At 35.7% G+C, this 19,238-nt stretch overlaps 1 protein-coding gene across 1 annotated transcript in view; it reads left to right on the forward strand.

Moving 5' to 3' along the window:
* The window catches only part of FAM174A (family with sequence similarity 174 member A), a 46,060-nt gene extending 37,756 nt beyond the window's left edge, over positions 1–8,304 (forward strand). Inside the window, exon 3 of the mRNA XM_023212216.1 lies at positions 7,745–8,304. Coding sequence (XP_023067984.1) covers positions 7,745–7,748 — 4 coding nt within the window. The 3' untranslated portion in view covers positions 7,749–8,304. The remainder of the gene's footprint in view (positions 1–7,744) is intronic.
* The last annotated feature ends 10,934 nt before the right edge of the window (positions 8,305–19,238 follow it).

A 19,238-nucleotide genomic window follows, 5' to 3' on the forward strand; every position in this document is an offset into this window, starting at 1 on the left:
ACACATATATATTTCCCAGTTTTTGATCTCTGTAATTGCCTGTTTTAATCTTGTAGACTACCCTAAAAAGACAGTCCTTAGTCTTAATTGAAAACTATTTAGTTTATCCAAAATAAGAACAAAAATCCAAAAAACTTAAGAACATCCAGCAAATAATTGATCAGGATGACACTAGAATTCAGGCTTCCCTTCTAGGCCAATGTTTTTTGTCCTTCTGAATTATTTCCAAGCTTTATTTATAGTTTTGCACTAATAAAGAAGGATATTGTTTTTCTTTTTCTTTTTTTAATATTTTTTTCTCTAATTTTTGATCACCATCATCCCATTCAGTACCAAGTGATATTCCTCACAGTTAATAAAAACTCAACACATTTGGTGATTAGAAGAATGAATGTTTAATTTTTAAAATATTTTTATCTATTAAGCTTAGCAGCATGCATAGCTCAATGTGTTGCATACCTATTTCAAATATGTTGAAAGCCATCGAGGCATTAAATGTTGTGGTTACTTATGTTTGTTTTCATGTGAGACTATATAATTGAAATAGATGTATGGGTACTGGTAATCCATGTCACTGCCATATAATGTAGTTGAGCAAGAATATAACATTCTTAGTTTTTCTTTATTTTATATTATAATGGTGGAAAACTGAAAATTCCAGTTAATTCCATTATTTTCAGCTTAAATTTTGTCAATTCAGGATGTAAATATCATCCTGATAAAAATTCTACTCCTTATTTCTCCTCTCTCTTCACTTCAAATTGATCCAAGTTCTTCGGAGACAGACTTCATTGTTCAATTAATCTAAGACACCATTAATTTTAAGCAGATCATTAAGAAAGAAAAGAAATAGCTGTCAGTTAAATTGTGAAATGATGTAGCGATTTTTTGTTTTGTTTTTTTGTTTGTTTGTTTTTTTATTGGGACAGAGTTTTGCTCTTGTCACCCAGGCTGGTGGCACGACCTCGTCTCACTGCAACCTCCTGCTCCCAGGTTCAGACAACTTTCCTGTCTCAGCCTCCCATGTAGCTGGGATTACAGATGTCTGCCACCACGCCTGGATAATTTTTGTATTTTTTAGTAGAGATAGGGTTTCACCATGTTGAGCAGGCTGGTCCTGAATTCCTGACCTCAGATAATCCACCCGTCTCAGCCTCCCAAAGTGCTGGGACTACAGGCATGAGCCACTGTGCCCGACCGTGATATTTCTAAATTATACAGGAATTGTGCACACTAGACTCTCAGTACTTTTTCATTGTGCTTTCCTTCTGAAGAATTTGGCGATTTATGTTTGCAGTTGTATTGTTTGGTGTATAATAGTTTCTCAAAACAGAAACTAGCAGGGTTTTCATTTATCCGGGGTATCTTTCCCTGTTAAGAGATATTTGTTTTGGGCAAGCATGTATGGGATTAATGTCATCGTTTAGTGCTAAATATTTGCTTCGCTGATATTAATTAGAGTTTACTATTCTCTTTTATGTCTTTCTGCATACAAAAAAATTTGCTTCAATGGTGATTCATGAAATAAACTTTTTGAAGGTATTTTAACCTCATTAAATTCATTCTTATAATACCAACAATGCATATAATTCACTCAAAGTGACAACAATGCAAAGAGCTTTGATCCACACATACAGCCAATGGCAACTATGTAAGAACTGCCCCTGTCTGACAGCTATTGTAAGATGCCATCAATTGAAAGATGCATCTGAAGTTCAGAGATTTTAAATTGTGAAAAATGTGTGTCTTATAAACTCTGAAATATAGTACCGTTCATAGGAAAGGTCATACTTACTGTATTAGGGTTATCTAGAGGGACCAAACTAATGGAATATATATGTACAGAAATTTATTAAATATTAACTCACACTATCACAAGGTCCCACAGTAAGCCATGTGCATGCTGAGGAGCAAGGAAAGCCAGTCCAAGTCCCAAAACTGAAGAACCTGGAGTTCGATGTTCGAGAACAGGAAGCATCCAGCACAGGAGAAAGATGTAGGCTGGGAGGCTAGGCCAGTCTCTCCTTTCACACTTTTCTGCCGCTTATATTCCAGTCATGCTGGTGCTGATTAGATTGTGCCAACCCAGATTAAGGGTGGATCTGCCTTTCTGAGCCCACTGACTCAAATGTAATCTCATTTGGCAGCACCCTTACAGACATACCCAGGATCAATACTTTGTATCCTTCAGTCCAATCAAGTTGACACTCAATATTAACCATCACACTTGCAGTCTTCTATCTTTGCTGGCCATGGGTGAGGGATAGCTTGTCCTGCTTGGTTTTGGAGCACAGCCTCTATCCCTGTCATTATTGCCAAAAGAGCATCCTGTTAACAGACCCACTAGGATTATACTGTGTGCTCCTGGTTCTGTTGCAGAGTTTGTTTGTTTGTTTGTTTGTTTTTGTTGTCTGTTTGTTTGTTTGTTTGTTTTGAGATAGATTTTGGCTCTTGTTGCCCAGGCTGGAATGCAATGAAGTGATCTCAGCTCACAGCAACCTCCGCCTCCCGGGTTCAAGCGATTCTCCTGCTTCAGCCTCCCAAGTAGCTGGGATTACAGGCGCCTGCCACCATGCCAGGCTAATTTTTTGTATTTTTAGTAGAGGCGGGGTTTCACCATGTTGGCCAGGCTGGTCTTGAACTCCTGACCTCAGGTGACCCACTCACCTCGGCCTCCCAAAGTTCTGGGATTACAGGTGTGAGCCACGCACCAGGCCTGCGGCATTTTTTTGAGTCAACCAGTCTACCTTCTACAACTTCTATATCACCTCTCCAGAGAATAGGAATCCTTAGCTATTTTTCTCATACCATATTAACACTCCACTTTTTTCAAACTGCTATGGGATTCCTGAGAAAGAGCAACTGAGGGATAGCAACATGGATTTCAGTGAGTAGGTGGCAACTGAGTTAAAGGTTTTTTTGTTGTGGTTTTTTTGTTTTTTAAGATACAAGTTAATCAAATAAGAGCCTATGAAGGCCCAGCATGGTGGCTCACGCCTGTGATCTCAACACTTCAGGATGCCGAGGTGGGCGGATAATTTGAGTTCAGGAATTTGAGACCTCACTTAAGGTTGGAAGACCATGCTTAAGGCTGGAAGAGAATTGGTTTAATTCTTGATGAGTTAAAAATATTTCCAATTGAGCATATAAATAAGAATGCCTTCTTCAGTATTACATTTGGTCTGTGATTGAGTGATGCCAGGGAGGGAGTGTGGAGTGGTGGTTCCTATAGTAGCTGCTGAACAGCATGAAAACATCCAGAATGGAATTCCGATGAAATTCCCACTCAAGGAATGAAATACTCTAAATGGGAGAACTGGTCATACAGTCTTATAAACAGATTCAAGAAAATGTTGGACACAATGTAATATGATTGATAGATCGTAATAGACAGTTATGCTTATTTGCATATGTTTTGAGGTTAATTATCAGTCTCAAAAAGCCTTTCTGAAACCATTCATTAAGAGACTCTTTATGTAGTAGTTTCTTTTCTATTTGAAAAAAATATTGTAGAAATTCCTTAGGGTCTCATATATAGTCAAGTTCAAAAGGCTATTTAGTGATAGAATTTGGATTAGGTTCTAGTCATTTTGTGTTCTTTTCCTCATTTATGAAACTGCAACTTTGATTTTACAGATTGACTTTTCTTCATAGTCCACAAATTCATTATCAGTATTATCATGGGTTACAAGCATTAAAAGAACAAGGCCTATACGATAGAATTCTAAGTGTTACATGTTTTTTTGTTTGTTTGTTTTCATTTTTTAAAATAACCTTCAGTATATTTTTTAAAGGATTAAATTTGCTTTCAAAGTAAAAATATATTAGAACCTCATTATTCTTATGCTAATCATTTAGAGAACTATTACAGACTCCTGACTAAAGATTCAGATAACACAAGATGAAAAAGAGCATTATTCATTTTCAGATGTTTTTCCAATGAAGTTCTAAATGTTATTGATGATTATAAAGGAAGATTTATTAAGTTTGTAAAATCTGCACACTTTGGGTTTTTTTGTTTGTTTGTTTGTTTGTTTTAATTTGGTTTGATCAAATGCTTTTCATTATGATGGCTCTTACTAGCAGAAATTTTTTTGGAAGCCAGGATTTAGATTAAGTAGTAGTAAAGTAAGTTGTATAATTTGAATGAAAATCTATAAAAATGTGTGTGTTGAAAATATAGTTTTATATTACAATAAACTAGTTAGGCAATAAGAGTAAATGGGCAAACTTGCCCCATTGTAATGTTTATTGGAAATCTTGTCTTTAGTATGGATAATTTTTGTTACTGTATTATAAATATCCAAAGCATTGATTGTTTTATAGATTATACTTAGTACCTTGTAGCCTTAGTAACCCTCATTTCTGAAGGTTAGAAATAGGAACAAAGAAGTATTTATAGAAACCATAGAAATGAATAACTATTGTTGGCCCTTGAATAACATGGGGGCTAGGAGCACCAACTACACAATCAGAAATCCTCGTGTAACTTTTGGACTCCCAAAAACTTAACTATTAATAGCCTGCTGTTAACCGGAAGACTTACCAGTATCATGAACAGTCAATTAACATGTATTTTGTATGTTATATGTATTATATACTCCTTTCTTACGACAAAGTATGCTAAAGAAAAGAACATGTTATTAAGAAAATCATAAGGAAGATAAAATATATTTACTGTTCATTAAGTGAAAGTGGCTCTCATAAAGGTCTTCATCCTCATTTTCACGTTGAGTATGCTGAAGAGGAGGAGGAAGAAGAGGGGCTGGTCTTGCTGTCTTAGGGGTGATAGAGGCAGAAGAGGTGAAGGAGGTGGAAGGGGAGGCAAGCACACTTGGTGTAACTTTACAGAAACACATCTGAGTTTTTTGCCTTTTCATTTCTCTAAAACTGTTTCTATTGGTACCAATTCTACTTCCACAGTCTGCTTTAGTTTTAGTGCCCATATCACAGAAAGGTCCATGTCATAAAAGAAGCTGAAAGCAGTCTTGAATAATTGGAATCCTTCTGCCACATTGACTACTGTCAATTTGTTTTCTGGTATAGCTTCTTCGACGTCTTCTTCCTTATCATGTGGCACTGGTTCAGAAGCACCCATCTGAAGTCATTTTCTGTTCATTGTTCCTTTGGAATGTCACTTAGCTCTTGAATTACTCCAAGATCTTTATCTTGACATCTTTTATTCCCCACCTTTTTTTTTTTTTTTTTTTTTTTTTGCAATATCCACAATTTCTTTCATGATTTCCTTGATTGGCTCTATTGTAAATCCTGTGAAGTCGTGCGCAACATCTTGAAACAGTTAACTCCAGCAGAATTTATTGTTTTGCACTTGATGGCTTTCAGGCCTTTTTCAATAAAATGGTAGCATATTCAATGGTATATTTCTTCTAGACTTTCATGATGTTCTCTCTATTGGGATCTCTTCCATAGTGTTGAATAAACCTTTCCATAGTGTAACTGGGTGTAATGAGCCTAAGCATCCTTACAGCCCCCTTATCTCAAAGCTGAATTAGAAACATTGTATTTGGAGGCCATTTTAATGCGTTCAGTGTTGAATTCATGGGGTTCTTTGTGGCCCAGGGCATTGTCCAGTATCAAAAGCACTGTAAAAGTCAGTCCACTACTAGCAGTGTACTTCCAGACTTCAGGGACAAAGCGTCAATGGAACCAATCCAGAAAAAGAGTTTTCAGTATCCAGGTCTTCTTGCTGTACAACTAAAAGACTGGCAGCTGGTGTTTATCTTTTCCCTTCAAAGCTTGGTGGTTAGCAACGTTGTATGTAAGGGCAATCCTGATGAGAAACTCTACTGTATTTGCATGAAACAGTACTGTTAGCCTATCCCTTCGGTCTTAAATCATACTGCTTACTTCTCTTCCGTACTAGTAAGTGTCATTTGTGGCATTTTTCTTCCAGAACAGGGCACTTTCATCTGTATTAAAAACTGTTTAGGCAGATGTCCTTTCTCCTCAGTGATTTTCTGAATGGTTTCTGGGGACTCTGGTCTGTTGCCTCTTGGTCAACAGAAGCTGCTTCTCCTTTTATCTTGACAATTTTTTTAAGCCAAACCCCGTTCTGAAATTATTAAACCATCTTTTGTTGGCATTAAATTTTTCAGCTTTAGATCTTCCACCTTCCTTTTGCTTTAGATTATAATATAATGAATCTGCTTTTTCTCAAATCATATTAGAGTCTGTAGGTTTGCATTTCTTATAGCAATCATGCAACCACATAAAAGCTTAATTTTCAATATGAGATAAAAAGTTATTTCAAAAAAAGTGCGAAGATGTTGTGCTTGCTGATGAAACTACAGTGAGTTTCACAGTTTTGTTTTGTTTTTTCTCCTTTTTTACAGTGGTCCTTAGGCGGGATTCATTTTTCTTGAAATGGCAGGCAACCCCTGCTGCAGACCTCCATCTACAATACATATCAAGCAATCCAGCTCTTTTTTTGTAATGTCATGACTTTTTCTGCTTCCAGCTGAAGCAATTCCATTATCAATAGTGGCATTTTGTATGGGTGTCATCATGTTATTCAAGGTTTATGATATTGCACTAAGTGCAGTGGAAACTATGTGAGAATCATGAGAGATCACTTTTACTGCAATACACAATTTACTGGAGATACGAATTGCCCAGGTGGAGATGATTAGTGTCACATGGTGTTTTAAGTAAATACCAACAACACTTGAACTCACCATAATAATAACTAGAAGGGACTGTGAAATTACTACAGTAGTACACTATGTACTACAGTTAATTTTCTGCAGTTATGATTTAATACTGCATCTTTATATTTACTTATCTCTCGGCTGCAAATAGCACCATGTACAGTCTGTGCTTATGTGCATAAGTTTTGATAAGTTTTAACATTTTGTAGTAGATTTGTATATATGTTATGATCATAAATGATACAATAGATCAGCATCTACATTTATTTTATCCATTCATGGCATAGTTTTTTCTTAAATTTTTAATATTTCTTTTTCTTTCTTGAGACAGAGTCTTGCTCTGTTGCCCAGGCTGGAGTACAGTGGCACAGTCTCTGCTAACTGCAGCCTCCGCCTCCCAAGTTCAAGTGATTCTCCTGTCTCAGCCTCCTGAGTAGCTGGGATTACAGGAGTGTGCCATCATGCCTGGCTAATTTTTGTATTTTTAGTAGAGACGGGCTTTCACCATGTTGGCAGGCTGGTTTTAAACTCCTTACCTCAAGTGATCTGCCTGCCTTGGCCCCCCAAAGTGCTGGGATTACAGGTGTGAGCCATCGCGCCCGGCCTTTTTTGATATTTCTAAAGTACATAGTTCATTGTAATATTTTTCAAATTGTCTCAGATCTCAAAAAAACTTTAGACTATATTTATTGAAAAAAATCTAAGTGGTACCAACTTAAGTGGTACTATGCAGTTCAAACCCATGTCATTCAACAGTCAACTGTATCATATACTCAAGTCCACTACAGTCATTTATGAATATTACATGAGGGTAAACTTTATTATGAATATAGCTTAGTCTTTACTCACAGTAGTTAAATATAAAATTCCTTTAATAAGTTAGAATTTCTGTTTAAAAGGTAATTTCTGAAATAATCTAGACAAAATAAGCATGTGTTACTGGTGTTCTTTTTAATAATTTTAAATACTTGTATTATCTTCTTCCTTCTTCCTCCAAATCTTGCTGAATAGTTCTAAATCTTTTTAAAATTGTTCCAGAAAGGACACTTATGGTATTTTTTTTCTTTTTCTTGCAGATAAGAATGTGCCTTTTGATGAAAGAACTTTATCTTTCTACAGCAAAGAGTGGAATTTCTATGTTTAAGGAATAAGAAGCCACTATATCAATGTTGGGGGGGGGTATTTAAGTTACATACATTTTGACAACCTTTAATTTGTTGTTGCAATAAATACTATATCCTTTATTGTATCTTTATATGTATAGAAGTACTCTATCAATGGGCTCAGAGATGTTTGGGATAAACTATACTGTAATAGTTTATCAGTTTGACAATTACTATAAAATGGTGTTTTCTGATCAGTTTTTGTTTCTTGCTTACCATATGATTGTAAACTGTTTTATGTATTAATCAGTTGATGCTAATTATTTTTGCTGATGTCATGTTAAAGAGCTATAAATTCCAGCAACCAACTGGTATGTAAAAATAATTTAAAATTTCCTTTACTGAAAGGTATTTCCCATTTTTGTGGGGAAAAGAAGCCAAATTTATTACTTTGTGTTGGGGTTTTTAAAATATTAAGAAATGTCTAGGTTATTATTTGCAAAACAATAAATATGATTTAAAATTATCTTAAAGTGGTCCAGATTATGTGTTTATAAAATAAACATGAGACTATAGAATTGAAAATTAATATATGTATTTGTAATTGATTTATCAGAAAATCTATCAAAACGTTATTCTAGTTTAGCAACTACTATGTAAAAGTAACATATCTACTTTGATTAGATATTTCAGAAATCTGTGAATTTTGCAGCCATTTTATATCTTTACTGTATAGTAAGAGGTAGAAATGGCAATAATGGCATAGTTCAAATACTTGATTGTGTTATGGAACAGGAGATTGAGGAATTAAAGTAAACACATAGACTTTGGAGTCAGATCTATATTCAGAGACTGACTTCATGATCTCTGAACAAATTATTTAACCTTACTGAGATTCAATTTTTCACATTCTAGAAGTTAGAGGAGAACTAAAGGAAAAGCATGGATCATGAACTCAGTTGCTTACTGGGTCCAGGGAATTAATTTAAATGTGCATGTAAGTCAGGATAGGCTACATCAGAGAGAGTTAACATATGGTTCCAAATCACAATGGGTTGCAACAAAGATTTGTTTTTCACTTCTGCTACATGGTTGTTATGAACTATGATTCTGCTCTTTGTAGTATTTTCTCCAGGACCAAAAATGATGTGAAAACCTCTGTCCCAAATATTGTCTCATAACTAAGCATCCAGACGTAATGCACCACATGCTAGTTCATTAGCTTTTGCCTCAAGGTGATAAATTTCAATTTCACCTACATTTTACTGGCCAAAACAAACCCTAAGGCTGTACCCAAGTTCTACAAGGCAAGGATAGATAATTCTCTCGCAAGGAAGTAAATTGGAGTATTTGGCCATCCACAATGCAAACTTACTTTTACCTATATGCCAACTGGCTTTCCATGTGAATCAAGTCACCATGATGTCAGTGTGTATATGTATAATGTGTGAGCAGAGACTAAAGTGGAAGGTATTTGTTCTTCTAAAGGAATCAGCCTCTCTTCAAATTCCACTAATAGTTACCATGAGAAAATACTTGCCTGTGTTGTTAACTCTTAGTTTTTAATTTCCAATAGAAGCCAAACCTACAGATATGGTGTATTAAATATCCCTAATTTAAAATGTTATTAGCACAGAACACGTTTGGATTAAATTTGGCCTCATACCTTATATTTTATGACATGGAAAACATCATATACTGTAGTATCTTAGAAATAATGATTATTTAATAACTGCTGTCATTTATAAGCTAGCTTTTTTCATTAACACTAATTATAAGTAAGAATCAAAGAGTAAGAATTCTGATAAGTGGTCAGGCACAATGGCTCACTCCTGTAATCCCAGCACTTTGGGAGGCCGAGGCGGGCAGATCACGAGATCAAGAGATTGAGACCATCCTGGCCAACATGGTGAAACCCTGTCTTTACTAAAAACATAAAAATTAGCTGGGCATAGTGATGTATGCCTGTAGTCCCAGCTACTTGGGAGACTGAGGCAGGAGAATCGCTTGAACCTGGGAGACGGAGGTTACAGTCAGCCAAGATTATGCCACTGCACTCAAGCCTGGGTGATAGAGTGAGACCCTGTCTCAAAAAAAAAAAAAAAAAATTCTGATAAATAAGGCAACTTAAAGTAAGGATCATTTTCATAAATGGTCTCCAAGTTGCTTTTAAAGGGGATGTAGCACCAGCACCAACTTAATTAGAAATATACAATTTCTCTAGATGACTACTTTGAAAAGGACATCCTTCAACTCGACATGGAAATGTTGTCATGTTTATTTAAAATTCCTTTATTATTTTCATATAGTCATCCCTATACTGCAAATCTAGTTATAATTATCATAACAAGCCACATTTTTATTAAAGTGTTTGATAATGCATCTACAAAATCACCTACAAAGCTGATATGCCAAATTTTAGCTTCATTAGATACATAACAAGCATGCTGATGAAATTGTTAGAATTTTTATCTAAAACCCTAAAACTCTATATGTACATTTAAAAATAACTGGTGATACCTTAGATATAATAAAAACATGTTGTTATTCTCCTTTCCCATTTGGTACCTCCTGTTAGTGGTATTATTGGTATTAGCCAAACCTAGGAATAAGAGATCAGTAGAGCTGGTATAGTTGAGTCTATAGCTCAGGAGAATAAATGGGAAGAAAGAATAGATTTTGGAGTAACTTTTCTTTGGTACTTTAGTTTGAATTATATTCATTTTAATTTAATCATTATAGTTTTATCATTTTCACCTTATTTACTTTTCTATTTTTTTAAATTCTCTAACCACTTCCATTAAGTGAAGCAATAAAGAAAAGATTGTTTTGTCATAAGTTGGGAGGTGAAAAATAGCTTATAAGGAAATAAATGAAGGGACGAAGACGTGAAATGATCCATTCCATGAAAATGGGCAATTAGAGTAATTATTTCCCTGAATACCCCTCTGGCTATCCCATCATTTTCAAGGACTTTTAAAATAAACAGCTTTATATTCTGTGCCTTAGAAGAATCAAGCAAAAAGTACTCTCAACACCAATTGATGCTTGATTTGCTAAGATGGATGTTATTTCCATTAATTCTTACCATTTCTTACATTAAAAATTGAATATTTTAAATTCATTGTGTTTAACATATTTTGCCTGTCTATGTCAGTCACGTGTTACATGACAGGAGGTAAAAGTAGAAGAGAGGAAATTTGGGGAGGAACTGCCTCTAAAACTTCTATGTCTGGCTGGTAAGAAACTACGGCTGCTGCATCTCCCATCAAAAGATCCCATTGTAGATCCACAGTATAGGACCTATACCAGGTGTTCTGGCTCTATTTTCGCATCAGATTCTAGTATATGTGTTTTTAATTGCACTTCTCTTCATTATTACCATGCAAGTTCCTTCAGTATCCATGTCATATCACCAGGAATATGTTGAAATTACTCAGGTTTTTCTTAAATAGGCTTTTTGAAGCAAAGTAAGCAAAACAACTTGATAGTTACTTCTCTTAATCTGCCAGGGTTCTTTTTAGGTCAACCTGGACCCGCACGTATTATTATTTACCTAAAATGGAGTGGAAGTTCGTTTCACCCTCCGACTCTTCTCACTCCCTTACCGGAAGAAAGTTCTTGACATAGCATGCAGCTTTGGCTGACAGCTGACTTTTTCTAATTCTTTGTCTCCAAAGCAGTAAGTATGAGAATGTTTAAGCGCCAGACTTTGGTTCTTATTCCCTTGTTTCATGTATTTTTCTTAACGAATATATTGTTATTCATCCATGCCGGGTTCAAGCTCCCTCCCTAAAATATAAAGTTCGATACTAGCCTGACTAACATAGTGAAACCCCGTCTCTACTAAAAATACAAAAATTAGCCGGGCGTAGTGGCGGGTGCCTGTAATCCCAGCTACTTGGGAGGCTGAGGCAGGAGAATCACTTGAACCCGGGAGACAGAGGTTGCACTGAGCTGAGATCGCTCCATTGCACTCAAGCCTGGGTGACAGAGCGAGACTTCCTACTCTAGCTATCGGGTTTTTTGTTTTGTTTTTTTGTTGTTGTTGTTGTTGTTGTTGTTGTTGTTGTTTGTAATAGGATAGATTGTGCTCTTCCAGCAGCCTCATAAAGAAATGTATCTTTTCACCTTCTAACTGGACCCTCTGACAAAATTTTTAACATTATTTTCCCAGTACTAGGAAACTTCTCATGGACCAATATTTTCTCATGGATAAATAAGCTAATGTTTAGGTAGACTAGTCCCAGTGTAGTCAGGGAGTCCAGGAAGTCTGCAGATTTACCTGTTTCCAAGCAACAAACGTGACTTTTGATTAGTTGTACTTGGCTTGTCAGATCTGCCATACAATATACCTAGAGCTATGGATTTAACAAATCCTAAATCCTAAGGTAAAATCAATAGGTATAATCTTTCAGAAAAGACAAAGTCTGCATCATTTCTGCTGGTAATTACTTTATTCTTAGACTACATCTAGGTTAGCTCTGAAAGTAAGCATCCCAGTTATTTGACTTGTATTTCCTAGTGAAGTTTAATATCCCATTTTCAAGATATGTGAACTATTTTAAAATAGCACATACATTTATTATTTTAACTTTCTATGGATAAAATAGCCTTTTATGGATAAGGGTAGCTTCATAAATTTTATTTCTTGTATCCACAGGAGTCTGCTGCTTATTGCTTCTGATTTAGTTGCCTATCAAGGCACTGAACATTATTCCTAACAAGGGCACCTATAATGAATATCTGTGCACAGTTTATTTACCTTTAACTCTTTTCTGCTGTCTTTGGTATAAAATTTTATCTAAGGACCTGAAAGCCAAAAAAACTGTTAGCAGGACCAAAGGAGTACTGAAGAGCAAGATAACTTGTGTAGGAAATGTGATGGTCCCTAGCCTATGAAAATATATATTTTGTAACATATGTGTACTGGCCCAACCCTTGAGGATTAATGTTATATTGTCATAAGGAGCGGCCTAAACATTTGTAACAGTTAGAAAGCTGCATGAGTGATTCTGTTGCAACTCCAAATGGGAAACTTCTGTCAGTGTGTAGATAATCACACTGTGATCTAAAGCAGAGATCAGAGATGACCATACCTTATATTAATTTCTGGCTCCATTATTTTTCAGTCTTATTTATCTTCATTGTTTCTTTTTCCACAGTCCACTGTTTTCCACATACAATTAATAGTTAAGACTAATTGAATACTGGTGTGATAAATGTTTTAGATTGTTAATCCATTCAATCCTCACAATAACTTTGAGGGAGGGACTATTATCTCTATTTTTGCATATAAGGATATTAAAGCTCAGAAAAATTGCAGAATTTGCCCAAAGAAAACAGCTAGAATGCAGTCAAATGGCCTGCTAAATAAGTTCAGAAAATTTATTTTTGCTAATGGAAAAATCTCCATTTGTTTCCAAAAAAAAAAAAATGAAAAGTTTGTTTATAAATGCACGTTCAATAAAAAAGAAGCAATTTGAGGAGGTGAGAAACTTGGGGCACAAAGAAAAAGTAGGAAAATAAGGTCACAGCATAATTTCATGGTCTCACATCTATGATATAAGTTGCTAAAAATGTGCCATAAATTTCATTCAAGAGAGAGGCAAAAGCTGTTCAGTTATTGCTAGTGCAGAAACCAGAGGGAAATTTGTTTTCCAAGGTTCTCAAGAAGTAATGTAAGGAGATCCCACGGTATAAAGTACTGAACACTTTCCTCAATATATTTATAGTAACCTCAGAAGACTAGCATGCACATCTTTCTCATAATGCCTTTTAACACATACCGGCATGTCTTACACTAGATGTACTTACACTACAATATAATCCAGTAAAATTCATTTCAGAGAAGCAAAATAATCCTGTTTGTATGCAATCATTTAGTTTACTTATACAATCATTTAGTTTACATTGGTATACAATCATTTATTTAACTGAAGGTTAAATTTTAATGCCATCTAAGACAGCCTTTCCCAAAATATAGTCTATGAAACAATCTATAAAAACAATCAGTATCTTTTCGTGGCTTCTCTAATATCCTTTTTTATTTGTTTGGGTTTTTGTTCTCCTTTTGTTTGTATCTCTTTGTATTTCTGTATCTCTTTGCCTCTTATGTTTCTCCTAGATCTTCTCATCTTTGCACTAATAGCCTTCCCTGGTCATAACCACCCATTACTTCAGTTATGATATTAATTCAGTTTCAAATAAAACATTGCACCAAAGTTAAACAGTCAAAGAATACTTTATTCAAGGCTGTTGCAACGGTGAGATCCCAGAACTGAATCTAAACTCAACTTCTCTGGAACAAAAGGCAGGGATGGCTTTTCAGCACTGGGGTGCCTGGCCAAAATGTACTGGAGGATACGGGGGGAGAATCATAGACCTGTGTTTGTTAGCTAATTGTCTTTACCCAATGGAAAACTAAACTTCTCACATCTTTATGATAGAGGACAGTTTTGCAACTTGGCTTCAGGAAGGTAGGAGCCAAGTTGCAAAACTACCATCTATCATAAACTGTCATAAACTCTATCACAGAAACTGCCGGTGCTATCTTCCTCGACATTTATTTAGACTTCAAAAAGATGGCTTTTTGGTCCTTGAGGAAAATATGTCAGGGTTCTAAATTTGGCAAGAGGATTTAAAAAGTATTTACGTCTGAAATGGGCAAATAGTAATTTATAATTACGTTGTCTAAGGTGTATACTAGAAAAAAGCAAAAAAGTAGGTAAGTGGCCACAAGATAGATAGAAGCCTGTCTAAAGTTCAGTCAAACTGAGTGGAACATTAATGCTGTTTTGGACAACAAGTTAATCAGAAATGTGGATTTCCTTAGATTTTTATCTGATGTTTAAAATCCATATTTTCAAGATTCTATATACAAATAATACACACACACACACACACACACACACACATATATATATATATATCTTTCACCCCACATGGATGGCCTAGAGATACATCAAACTGATGGTCATTATCATCCTTACACAAACTACCCTTACTCTGTGTTACCAATCTCAATGAAGGGCACCAACATTCATTCAAGTGTGCAAGCCAGAAATCACGCTATCTTCCCTTAGCATCTCCATCACCTTCCATACCCCAAGCAATACCTTGCTCATATATGCGTACAATCAAATAGGGAAATTAGCAATACCCAATTGATTTTTTCAAGTTAAAATTATTGGACATATATTCTATGGACTAGACCATTAACATCTCAGTTTGCCATGTCTTTTTTTTTTTTTTTTTTTTTTTTTTTTTTGCTGAAATGAACAGAAAGGTTCTATGAGAAGTCTTTACTCTTCTACTGGGTACTATCTGAGTCAATTTCCAGATTGAATTGGGGCCTTCCATCCAGGCACATACACTAATTAGGCTCTCCAATTTCCATCAGAGAATTTTAACTCTATCTCCATCTAAGCATTTGAGTTGATCTTCAGTAATAGGTAATGTTTACACTGTAAGATTTTATGAGATTCATTTATCCAAAGCTCACTAGCAAGATGTTTTTGTAAAGACTGGTGACAGAAATCACTTATCACCAATTTCTCTATCCTGAATTTTGTCCATGGGTTAATTCAGCCTGCCAACAGCTATACAAGTTGACTACATTGTTTTCCTCTTGTAGAATTTCTTTTAACTATCTGTCATTATGCCACTGCTGAACAGAGATATTATCAAATATATAACTATGAAAGATAAGGGTATATTCAATGTGTTATTAATGGGTAAGTTGTACACTATATCACAGCATATATCTTTTATAAGGAATTTTGAGAAATATTTTACTTCAGTATCAAAAATGTTTGGGTTTCCATTGAGCAGCTAGTTTTATTTTTACTTTACATGCTCTAAGGAGTTTGTAATTATAAAGCTGGTTCTTTCTTTTTGTCCACAAAACTTGGGAGCTGAACCAGAAGCCTCTGTTTATCAAAGTACAAGATAGTATAATATCATTTTGTGTATTCATTTTATCCCTGGAGTATCAGTTTGGTTTTGTGGCTACATGTAACCAAAAAAACAAATAGGAAATTGTGTTTTTCTAATATCTTGAATTCAGGGAGTTCGTGGTTGCTAGTGTTTCTTAATAGCTCAGGGGATCCAGGCTCAAGGTCTCTAAAAATGCTTTGGTATTTTCTTTATGCTCTTAAGATGACTGTTTGAATTCTAGCCATCCTGCCTTTTTTTGCAAAAGGAAGGAGGCAAGAATGAAAGAAATATAGTTGGCTCTTTGAACAGCTGTTTCAGACACCTATTATTTCACATAAAAGTCTTCAAAACTTAGTAGCTGAAAACATTTATCATCATATTTTATTCTGTGTATTGACAAAGCTTAACTTGCTTTCCTCAGTTGGGATCTCTCATCTGATTACAGCCAGATTGTGTCTGGGATTGGAATTGTCTAAATATTCAGCTGGATTGGAAGTCCAAGATGACTCACCCATGTGGCTGGGAGTTGATATTGGCTGTTGGCTGGGAGCTCAGCTGAAATGCCTACACACAGCTTTACTTCTCATAGCGTGGCAGCTGGGTTCTAAGAGAAAGCCTCCCAACAGTAAGGGTTTAAAGTGAAAATGGCAAGTCTTCTTATAATCTGGTTTTACATGTTTGAGAATATTGCTTCTGCCACATTCTACTGGTCAAGCAAATCACTAAGGTGAGCTCAAACTCACAGGAAGGAAATTAGATCCCACTTCATCGTGTGAAATACAGCATATGTGAGCACAAAGAGAGGATTCAATGGTGACTATTTTCGGAGACTATCTACCACTGTATGCTCTGCCTACCAGTATCCATGTTCCTCCCACATGCAAAATCAACTAAGGTTTGAAGTCTAGGATTCATCATTCAGATGAAGTTCAAGGGGAAATGAGGGTCCAACTTTTCAGGTACAATTCCTCAAGCATAGTTTGTTTTTAACAGAAGAATTTTGAACCAAAGAGACAAGTTACCCACTCAGTAACACAATCAGTTATCTTCTCAACTGAATGCTCAATATTACAATGATGATACAAGGCTATGAAACTGACAAAAAAACAATTTTAAAAAAGACTGTGCTCTGGCAAAAGACAGATAGCAGTCCCTCATCGATGGCAATTCTGAAGTCTAACTGAGTACATGTCACCAGTTCCTTGATTGGGGCCCGGTCCTGCCCCAGAGAATGTGTCTCTATGTCACTTTGCTCTGCCTTCTAGGCACCTGGCTTTGTGCCCTACACTTCTTTCTTTTCCATTAGCAATGGCCTGTGTTTGCTGCTAAATATCTTTCTCAGCCTACTTCCTCCTAGAAAAAGTTTGAGTCCCCAATGGCTCTTTTGAAAAAAAAAAAATCTGAACTGCCTCTATAACTTTTAATTCAGTCTTATTGAGGTTCATGCCATTAGACAAATGCCAGCCCCACAATTTATTTTTCGTCAGATAGATTCCTCTTCATTGTAGGATTCGAGTCTTGATACTGTGGATTCCCAGCCTTAAGATTCCTGGGAGCCCTGTTGTCTAGTTGAGAGAGTCTTTAAAATTCTCCTTCATATTCACAGATGCCTTTTTCCTGGTTGCAGCTGTGTCATAAATGTTTCCAAGGTGTCAATAAAGGGTCCTCTAATTACTCTATTGAAGTTAACTCTACCCTGATGTCATGCATTACTGAAAACACCTTGGGATTGAGTTTTACTCTGAGGCTATTTCTTATTTTGAGAAAAATTTTGCTACTTGGAGAAACTAGGGATGATAAATAATTTTATTTTTGAACATAATAAGTCTTAAAATTTTTCCTCTCATTTTTTCTATAAACCACCGAATATTATCTTTTTAAAAATATCATTCTCTACATAAGTACCTAATGTTATGCATCTAACAGAAACCAATTTGCAATTTCAACATTCTGCCTGGAAATCTCCTTATCCTGATATAGAATTCAGTAGGACCATTTCTATTTACTACATTACTGCAGCGTGTTATCGGTAAACTTTTTGCCACTGAAAGGTTTTATGAGACCTAGTCTCACGAGTTCCTGAATGTAACTTCTGCTATATGCCAATAGCCAAATCAGTCACTAAAACCTTCTCAGATTCAAGAAAAGATAAATAAAACTTCATCCCATGGTATATGATGGAACATTTATATAAAGAAACGGAGGCAATTTATGGTGAGTTGTTGTCAGAGATTATTTAATGCACTAAAGCAAAAATTTCCCAGAAATCCTCAGCACAGTTGAATCTTTTCTCATTGACCAGAATTGTTTCCTATATCAGAAAGCAAGCAGTAAAGTACTGGGAAATATGGCTGTGTGTGAGTGTGTGTGTGTGTTCATTGCCAACCCCCACACAAAAAACATGAGGAGGTCCCTTAATGAGAAAGATGAAAATCGATATTTGATAGAAATCTAACAACATTTTCGGTAGTTCATACATTGGCTACCTAACACTTAACGTTCTTTAAGCTTTCTTCTCTTAAATGGTGTAACGTAATTACCTCTTTTCCAGTAGAGATACCTCAAACTCTCATCTAGTTATGCCATCCAACTCAGAGTTCGAAGTGTGTGATCTTGGTGACATGTAATCTCAACAATAGAACAACTACCAGTTCCTGCTTGTCTGGCATTGTATTACCTAGAAGACAAAGTATCTGTCCCCAAAACATGTACAATATTTAAGAAGAAATAGATTAGCTATTTTGAGAAATTTGATCCAGGAAAAGATGGGATTAAGCAAATACAGAGAGGTTACTGATCTTGCATCTCTCAAATCTTACTGATCAGGAATGACAAGGACTCCCTGAACCAAGAGTAGTGTAAGTTCTTGGTCAGGCAGTATTTTACTCCTTCATTCAGTTTCTGTGTTCCCTGGCTCTGCCCTCTCAGATGTGGTACAGATCTGATACTTCAAAAGCCTGAAGAGCTCTTGTACAGCTCTCAGAAACTACTGCCTGTGGCTGTGAGTTGGAAGAGTGTAGTAATTATTTGGTAAAAATTTTAGTGGAGCAATGATAGTCATGAAAGTTTGCAGTCGAGACAGGGTGTGTGGTCACTATACAGTTCTGTTAAAGCATTCATAGATTATTTGTATCTAGTCAGTATCCCGTAGGAGTAACTACAGCTAAAGATCTTATCAAAATTTTTGACATTGAATATCCTTGTTACTGACTGGGCCTTTATGTTCATTGATTTGGGATAATTGAAAAATAATATACCTGGAAAGAGGCTACACTCTTACTCTCATTTTTGCCTTCAGATGAGCTCTATTTATCTGGCTGCCTATGAGTTTATCTCTTGCTAAGTTTGTTGCTTTGCTATCCTTGCAATGGCTTCTATGTAAAGTATTAAAATTGCTTTTATTCTTTCTTTTTCTAAGTCTTCAAATTATAGGATTCTCTGGCAATATAAATGTCAGGCTGTGGGCAGAGAGTGCTTCCTTATCTAAGTGGCATTTCCCTCCATCTGTGCTTGCAGGCTATTTACTTCT

Source organism: Piliocolobus tephrosceles, chromosome 4 (assembly GCF_002776525.5).
Source record: "Piliocolobus tephrosceles isolate RC106 chromosome 4, ASM277652v3, whole genome shotgun sequence".
NCBI classification, from domain to species: Eukaryota; Metazoa; Chordata; class Mammalia; order Primates; family Cercopithecidae; genus Piliocolobus; species Piliocolobus tephrosceles.